A 9022-nucleotide genomic window follows, 5' to 3' on the forward strand; every position below is an offset into this window, starting at 1 on the left:
TTTTTTTTTTTTTTTTTGAGATTTACCTACCCTTGTTTTCCCTCCCGTCGTCAGTGGAAGAATTGTGATGCTAAGCTGGATCATTAGATGTCTACTTGTCGTTACTAGAACGGCGCGAGACTTTGTTGCTACTCGAGCAGTCTGATGCCTGAAAGCTCTGGCCATCATCAAGGCAAAGTAGCAGACAACTTCAAGTGGCTAAGGATTTGGCTGGTGTTTGACTAGAAGTGGCGTCGATAGGCCTTGAATAAGTTGCGCCGCGAAACCTTGACGCGACATCATAGACCTTGAGAAAAGCCCTACGATTTGTCATGGCAACAATATCGGATCAAGCAAATTCTTTTTTGGCTCCTGCAACACTCATCGATTCTGCTCGCACATCATGAACTCGACAACAGCGCTGCTCAGTACGGGCTGTACGCAGCCGAATGTATACGAAATTTGCCAGTCCATCTCAATGAGCAGCAGCGTCTGCCACTTTCTCAACCTGCCTCACGAAATCGTCCTCAGTATCATCGATTATCTGCAGCAAGACAGCAAGGCAGTTCTCTATCTGACATGCAGCCCGCTACGAAATATCATTTACCATGGTTATCGATTACGGACCGAGTTGCGATATTGGTCCAACCGCAAAATGGCTATCCGCTTTCTCAACTGTATCGGAAAAGAGAGACTCGATGTCTGGGTGTGCAACTATTGCCTCCGTTTCCATCAACATTCTGCAGACTCTGTTCCCTCTGCAGGCGCGTATCCTCAGCCATGTTGCCCGACGCGGGGCGTCAGAAGGTACGATATGCAGACCTTGATTACCTACCAGCGAGACCACATACTTCTTGCTTTAAAGTATGCAAGACTGGAGAGTAGCCTACATGGACCGTATGAGCAGCACCAACGACTACTGATGCAGCCACATTCGGGCCAGGTGGACAGCCTCGATTACGCGAGAGTCACCTTTCGAGTGGTCCCTCGCATAGTCGAGGGGCGGTTCCTGGTCTTTAGGGAGCACATCTGCGAGTATGACAGAGGACCGGCACCAAACCTGATTTACGGCTTGAGCCGAAGTTGCTGCCACATGCGATTTGTTGCTGCGGATATCGGGCCTTGGACGTTTTTGAACCCTCGACGGTTTCAAGAGTTGCCTCATGAATTTTGCCTTGTTCACATTGTGTGCACATGTAGAACGGAAACCAGGATCGACCTATACGGCACGACAGTCCGCACGCGGACTTGGGAGGATTTCGGTACCGAGTTTTCGTCTCTCAAATCGATTGTCTTTTACGACTACGATGCTTGTGAGGGGCCAGAGAGGATTCGGGAACTGTACGAATCCACCATGGATGACCTAGACTCCTTCTACACGCCGCAAAGCGTTTTACAGCCAGCGCATGGTGCTGAGCCACAATATGAGTCACAAAATGCGAGCAACCAAGAGAAGCCAAGGCGCGATGGGAAAAAGAAGGTGCGGGAACGGTCAGACAAGTCGTCAGACAAGACAGAAAAGGTCATGGAGGAGGCAACACGCTGGGCGAGGCTAAAGGGCCGGATCAAGATGCTACTTGGCTTCCTAGATGGGTTTAGCGTACGACACAAAGCCGGGACGACGACGACAACTAGACCTTCGACGCCTCATCCTGCCGCACCGCTACAGCCGCTTAATTTGCGTCTTGTGCCCGCTCGGGTGTAATGATGACGGATGGGAGGTCTTGAATGTGCGTACGGATTACCAGAGCAAGTATTTCCGTCGGCTCAAGGCTTCACACTGCCCAGCAGGCGTGACCGCGTTCGTTTGGTAGGCTTCGTTGGTAGGGTTTCCCTTGCAGTGGCTGCAACCCCTTCGCCGTCAAAGGACATGCTGCTGTCAAGACTGTCAGGACAGTCAGAAAGGCCGGCCGCACATGCTTTTCTTTACTCGCCGAGGACGAGGGGCGCCCTGTTTAGCCCGATTACGGAAGCAGCTCTCCGGAGATGTAGATTGTACAAGGCGGGGGAGATGCTGCAATTAGCACAAACGGGTCAATCTGGGACCCACCCCAAACCGAACAACTATTGCCTAATTAGGCTTCTAAATCTCATGTACGCCGCTTGGCCGCTTTCTTGTACACTGATTGAAGAATTTGTCCCGCGGCGTCCGGCCAGCCGCTTCCGAGTTTGTTTTTGAATCTTGGCAATTTTTTTTTCTCGAGAATTTTTTCTTTTATTATATATATATTTGTTTCCGTGACTTGCTAGTTCTGGCTCTTTATTCCTTTTTTATACTCGTCAACAAATCAAAATCCAAAAATTCGACCTACTCTCTTTGTAGACTCTTTACATCCATCATTTTTGTACCATTTTTTTTTCCTGTCGCTCATGGATTTGTTTCATACCCTTGTTACAATTTTCGACTCATTCACATAGGAAAAAGAAAAGAAGAAGGCAAAAAAAAAAAAAAAAAAAATGTCCAGCAGCACTTGGACAGCGTCGGAAACGCCACCCGCAGCGGTGCACGTCTCTGGACAGCAGCAGTCCAGCACCACCCCCATGTCTCGCCCAGCACATAGTATGAGCAGCGAGGAAACGTTGAAAGAGCTTCGCGCAGATCCCTCTTCCGGCTTGTCGTCTGACGAGGCTGAGCAACGGCTCGCCAGCGTCGGCCGCAACGAGCTCGAGCAGAAAAAGGGTGTGCAGCCAATCAAAATATTCATTGAGCAAATATTCAATGCAATGACCTTGGTAAATGACTGGAAGCGTAATGTCTTACTTGACGATATGGGCTAACATGTTTATTTTTTTTTTTTTTTTGCTTCAGGTGCTGCTTCTTGCACTCGCCGCCAGTTTCGGCATCCGGGCCTGGGTAGAAGGCGGTATCCTCGGTGGCATTATCGTCCTCAACATATTCATTGGCTACTTTCAGACACTGCAGGCCGAACGCACCATTGACTCGTTGCGAACGCTTGGCAGCCCTACCTGCAACGTCTTTCGAGATGGTGCCACCGTCACCATTCAGACCGCCGAGGTGGTGCCCGGTGATATTGTCCATCTCAACACGGGCGACTCTGTGCCTGCGGATATCCGGCTGTTTGAAGCAGTCAATCTCGAGGCCGACGAGGCCCTCTTGACCGGCGAAGCAGCCCCCGTGTTGAAGATGCCCGCTCTCGTGTTCGACGAGGACACGGGACCCGGCGACCGCCTCAATGTCGTCTTTAGCTCGACTACAGTGACCAAAGGTCGCGGGCGCGGAGTCGTTTTTGCTACCGGAATGTCTACAGAAATTGGTCTCATTGCAAGAGCTCTTCAGAGCGACGGCAAAAAGGCGGCTGTCCAAGACACCACCGGAGCTACAGATTCCTGGTTCAAGAGAGCCCGGAAATCTGCCGTTGGAGCCGCCCTCGGCGAATTCTTTGGTCTGACTGTCGGCACGCCTCTCCAGAAAAAGCTCGCGCAGCTCTTTCTTGGACTCTTGGGCTTTGCCATTATCTGCGCCATTATTGTTCTTGGGGCAAACAAGTTCAACACCCAGACCGACGTCATCCTGTATGCCGTCACCACGGCCATTGGCACCATTCCGGTCTCGCTCCTCCTGGTCCTCACCGTGACAATGGCTGCCGGAACCAAAAAGATGCTTCAACGCCACGTCATTGTACGAAACCTACAAAGTCTCGAGGCTCTTGGTGGAGTTACTAGTAAGTTTTTGCGACCTTGGAACCTGTCCCCTGAATAGTCAAGTCGCTTACACACATTGATACAGATGTCTGCTCTGACAAGACCGGCACCATCACCCAGGGCCGCATGGTTGTCCGCAAGGCCTGGCTTCCAGGCACTGGCACATACTCGGTCGAGACCACCAACGACGTGTACAATCCAACTGTGGGCGATGTGTCCTTTGCCACCACAGAACCCAAAAACATGGACCAGACGGACAACATGAAATCCGAGCCTTTACAGTCCATCACCCCGACGGAGCATGTCGGTGCAACGCCTGCTCTCCAATGGTACCTCAACATTGCGTCGCTAGCAAACCTTGCCACTCTGGAGCAAGGCGACGACAGCGAGGAAAAGGATTCTGGAGAGTGGAAGGCTCGCGGAGCCCCTACCGAGATTGCAATCGAAGTGTTTGCGTCGCGGTTCGGCTGGAACCGCATCGTGCTTTCTCAAGGCCCCTCTGCCAAATGGAACCACGTGGCCGAGTTTCCATTCGACTCGGACGTCAAGAAGATGTCAGTCTTGTGTCGCGACACGGAATCTCAGCAGACTCATGTCTTTACCAAGGGCGCCGTCGAGCGCGTACTGGATATCTGCACCAAGATTGCATTTCAGGAAGAGATTCGTGATTTGACAGCAGAGATCAAGGACAACATTCTGGCCAACATGGACGCGCTCGCCAGCCAGGGTCTCCGCGTCCTCGCTCTGGCTCACAAGGTCAACGAGACGACGACGACGACCGAAATCTCCGCCTCCGACTTTGCCGCTGGCGCGACCGCGACTAGCCCCTCGCGCGATGCCTTTGAGCACGGCCTCGTGTTCCGCGGCCTCGTCGGCATCTACGACCCGCCGCGGCCCGAATCCGCCCCCAGCGTGCGCGCCTTTCACGAGGCCGGCATCGCCGTGCACATGCTCACGGGCGACCACCCGCAGACGGCGCGCGCCATTGCCCGGGATGTAGGCATATTGCCAGCATCCGAAGCCGCGGAGGAGGAGGAGGCCACGGAGTTATCATCGCTGATGACGACGGCGCAGCGCTTCGACGCGCTGTCCGACGCGCAAATCGACGAGCTGCCGCAGCTGCCGCTCGTCGTGGCCCGCTGCGCGCCCAGCACCAAAGTCCGCATGATTGAGGCGCTGCACCGCCGCGGCAGGTACGTCGCCATGACGGGCGACGGCGTCAACGACAGCCCCAGCCTGAAGCGCGCCGACATTGGCATCGCCATGGGCACCGGCTCCGACGTTGCCAAGGAGTCGTCCGACATTGTGCTCACAGACGACAACTTTGCCTCGATTCTCAACGCCATTGAGGAGGGCCGCCGCATCTTTGACAATATCCAGAAATTCATTCTCCATGTTTTGGCGGCCAACATTGGCTTTGTCATTTCGCTGCTCATTGGCCTCTCCTTCAAGGACCACCAAGGCGTGTCTGTGTTTTTGCTGTCGCCGGTCGAGATCCTCTGGATGCTGCTCGGCACGGGCGCATTCTCGGAGACGGGACTGGGCTTTGAAAAGGCAGTCCCGGATATTCTGAAACGTCCTCCTCATAATGTGAGTATTTGTCACTTGTAAAAAAAAAATTAAAAAAAGTTTTTGAAGAGAAGAAACATGGTTGCTAACCGATCTAGCTCAAATACGGCGTCTTTACTCCCGAATTCATTCTCGACATGGTGGTCTACGGCATCCTCATGGCAGGCTGCGTTCTCGGCTCCTTCACCGTCGTCATCTTTGGCTTCGACAATGGCAACCTCGGCGTCGACTGCAACAACCGCTACTCGACCGCCTGCGACGAGGTGTTTCGCGCACGCGCCACCTGCTACGCCACCATGACTTGGATCTTTTTGCTCTTTTCCTGGGAGCTCATTGACTTTCGCCGCTCCATGTTTTACATGCCCAAGGGCCTGGGCGCCTGGGCCGGCCACCTCTGGAGCAACAAGTTTTTATTCTTTTCGGTAACGGTCGTGTTTGCCATTGTTTTCCCAACCATTTATATTCCGGGCTTGAATCATGTCGTGTTTCTGCACACCGGCATCACGTGGGAGTGGGCAGTCGTCTTCATCTCGGTTGGTGTGTGGATGACGGGCACCGAGACTTGGAAGTGGATGAAGCGTGCCTACTTTCGTCGCACGGCGCCAAGGACCCAGACTGCTCCGGGTATTAGTGTGGTATAGAAGTACAAGACTGCCAAGGAACAAAGGTAACATTACAATGTGGCTTGGCAGGGAGGGTGTTGTTGGGCCAAGAAAAGCATAGACTGCTAAAATAGATGCGCGCGATGTGGGATAGAAAGCAACACCTCACGGGGTAACATCCAAGCATACAGTACATAGAGCAACAAATTTCACACAAGTTTGATAGAACTCACATCAATAATTACCATTAATGGATTGATGACTTCTAGCTTTCGGGTATGTTTGGGCTAGGGTCCTTGTATCAACACGGGGTCAGACACGCTCTACACGACCGCCCGGCCAAATTGCCTCGAGCAAACTTGTATACTTTGCTCGGCTTCGTAAAAGTCAACCTGCAGCCACCTCCTTGCTAAAGGTGCAGCGACCCAAAGTATAAGTCATGTGACGATCAGTTGCCCGTTGAAAACGCGCATCCCATGAGCTCCATATAGAGGATGAATCTGATTTATCAAAAAAGACCTAGATGCGACGTAGGCCTTTGTCAGTTCTATCCTTTCTATTATTCTTCAGCAAATGAGGCCACTTGGGCTTTGCCCGCTCAAGTTCGGCTACGTCGATTTTGGCAGTTTCGTAACGGATGCTAAAGTTATAGAAATCGAGTTTGGCGACTCCAGGTGGCAAAGAGATTGGTGAGCGCTAGAAGGGACGCAGAATTGGCTTTGCGACAGACTCTAAGATTGAACCGAAACCCCGAAAATAGTTTCATGATGCATTCGGCTGTGGATTCTTTTGTAAAGTACTTGCAAAGCGCAGGATGAGAGAAGTACTCGTTCTCAAATTGCCCGTCGCAGCGAGCCGTAATAGCTGGATGCGGCACAAATCCCTTCAAAAGGGATTGAGATGAGCTCAAGCAGGCCCAGACCATCGGCCACGCCTCTGTGTTTTGGCCCAGGAGGCTCCAGCAGCAAAGCCAGATCGACCAATCCAATACCGTCCTCACAATTGCTCTCACGGACGCTCAGTCAAGAGTGTGACTTGAAGAGGCACATGACAGTACGCATTGAAGACCTCGCATCATCATCACTAGATGTGCAATGCGTTGCAAAGCATGAGATGCCCAATCGCACTATGAGTCGTGCTGGAGGCACTATGAAGGAAGTACCGGTGATTCACTTCGATCAACTGGCCTTGCACCTCACACAAGCAGGAAATTCATGTCTGGATCCTTCAGCGCCTGGAGCCAGCTACGAGAATCCGTTTCCTTGTCTAACCCCCAGATGACTGGCAAAGTCTCCATTGCTGTGTAGAGAAAGCCCCATGGGCAGTTGACCACAAGGCGCTGCAGTCTGTCCATGACCCACTGGCGTTGCTCGTCATCTGTTTCCTCCGCGCCGACAATAAATGTTGGCCACGTTGTCGCCTTGAAGTTGGGGTCGTGGTCCGGAATACTCGCGAGATGTTCGTATAGCTCTCGACTGAGAGATTGGGAAAATTCGGGCCCAAGAGCGGCACCTACCGCTGGCACAGCCTGCAGAATGTAAAGGCAAGCCGCGAGACGGTGTGCAGAGCCGGCGTGGATGCGACTTTCAATTGGAATGCCGTGAAGGTACGATACTATCCTGGCATCGTTTGCCCAAGCGACAATGTCAAAGCTTCGAGCTTGCTGCAACAACGCTAGCCCGACAGCTTCAATCTCGGCAGGCAATGCCGCCTCGTCTTGGTCTTGCAGATTGGAAAGTTGAGAAGCTCCGTGGAGAATTTGCAGGATGGCTGGTGGACAGCACAAGTAGCTATTGGCAGCAGCGCGGTCGAGAATCGCAGGGATCCGCGACGCTTCAAAACTTTGTGTCTGGAATTTCATGGGCATGAAAGCCGAGCCCAATATGAAGTAGCTGCAAATCTGTTAGCGGTGCGATTGCGCGATAGGTACATAAAGACTTACATGAAGCAGTCAGATAGCATATAATTTCTCAAGGTATTATCCGTCGACGCTGACGGCTCAAGAAGGGACATGATTCTGCCGGCGCCTTCTAAATGAGCTTTCCAGCCATGCTTTCCAGATTCTATGAGCTCAACATTGACAAAGAAAAGGGCCGCAGCCAGAGCAACGTCGCCACCTATCACGTCAATATTTTCAACAGCATCGCGCATAAGAAGTAGCGCTTTGTGCTTTGCCACCAATGCATGTTGCAAGGCTTGTTGGGATGCATCGTGTCGACTGGAAGCAATCATGCGATTCTCTTTCATTGTAGGCAAAGGCGCCTTCATGAGGTTAGACATGTGAGCGGCAGACGCTGCAACAATAATGTATTGCAGTAGAGGATGTGCTTTTGTGAGAGGTAGTAGGCTGCGAAATGGGTTTTCTGAGGGTACATCATGTGAGACCAAGTCCTTGCACACACGATTCGTGACTGTTGGTTTTGTCAGTAATAACCCTTGATGTGCTTTCAATGATGGAACAAGTGGTTACATACAGTATGATAAGTAATAGCGATGAGACTCGCCGAGGTCCTGATATAGAGGGTCAATGAGGATGTAGGGCGTCTTTAGCTCAGACTCGAGTGAGATTGTCCGTGAGCTGACAAGCTGCATCTGCTCGGGAGAGGCATCAGGCGGCGGCGTTGATGGAGAACTCTGAGTTTCTGGTGAAGAAATGTCTGGCGTGTAGTCGGCCTGTTTCGGTGAGTCAACAGGTGACGCGAATGATACCGACGACGCCGTCATCACAGTGCTGCCAGCAGGCACGGGCGCACTTGACGTGCGGCCTGCGAGCTTGCCCCGACTAGCCACTGCGCCGGTCCAGCGAAACAGTTTTCCGTATCCGAGGCATTCCTTTCCGGCGTTTATACACTTGTTGCAGTGTGGGTACGAGCGGTCGCATCTTAGCCGCTGCCGCCTGCAGTTGTGGCAGGGCTTTGTAGGAGACCCAGCCTGATTCATTGGGACAGCCGTTTGACGCCTGCGGCGCGTGAGGGTTCAGCGGTATACCTAGTGACAGTAAACGTCTTCAGAGGCGCGTTTAAGCGGAACATGTGTCACAGGGCTGAGCGACTCAATCCATGCCCTGGGCAGAGAATCTCCTCCGCGACATGTCCTCGAACCACGATTGATGATGTGCCGCTTGTGCTTGCTAAGCTTGGATGACGCCGTTGGGTACTAGGGCACTAGTCCTAAAGAGGCAGCCAAGACACAAGTCCAGCACGCGGAGG

At 52.5% G+C, this 9022-nt stretch overlaps 3 protein-coding genes across 3 annotated transcripts; 2 read left to right on the forward strand and 1 right to left on the reverse strand.

Moving 5' to 3' along the window:
- Window positions 1–382: 382 nt before the first annotated feature.
- Window positions 383–1684, forward strand: BBA_03178 (uncharacterized protein; the record flags this gene model as incomplete). The annotated part of the gene is made up of 1 exon (XM_008598275.1): window positions 383–1684. The coding sequence occupies one exon, from the start codon at window positions 383–385 to the stop codon at window positions 1682–1684; it is 1302 nt and encodes a 433-aa protein (XP_008596497.1).
- Window positions 1685–2436: 752 nt separating this feature from the next.
- Window positions 2437–5852, forward strand: BBA_03179 (calcium-transporting ATPase; the record flags this gene model as incomplete). Its single annotated transcript, XM_008598276.1, has 4 exons — window positions 2437–2712; window positions 2789–3662; window positions 3728–5232; window positions 5310–5852. 4 exons carry the CDS (start codon window positions 2437–2439, stop codon window positions 5850–5852), a joined length of 3198 nt encoding a protein of 1065 aa, XP_008596498.1.
- A 1156-nt stretch (window positions 5853–7008) lies between these two features.
- BBA_03180 (acriflavine sensitivity control protein acr-2) lies at window positions 7009–8753 on the reverse strand (the record flags this gene model as incomplete). Its single annotated transcript, XM_008598277.1, has 3 exons — window positions 7009–7705; window positions 7756–8224; window positions 8288–8753. 3 exons carry the CDS (start codon window positions 8751–8753, stop codon window positions 7009–7011), a joined length of 1632 nt encoding a protein of 543 aa, XP_008596499.1.
- Between the last annotated feature and the right edge of the window lie 269 nt (window positions 8754–9022).

Source organism: Beauveria bassiana (assembly GCF_000280675.1).
Source record: "Beauveria bassiana ARSEF 2860 unplaced genomic scaffold BBA_S00006, whole genome shotgun sequence".
Lineage (NCBI taxonomy): Eukaryota > Fungi > Ascomycota > Sordariomycetes > Hypocreales > Cordycipitaceae > Beauveria > Beauveria bassiana.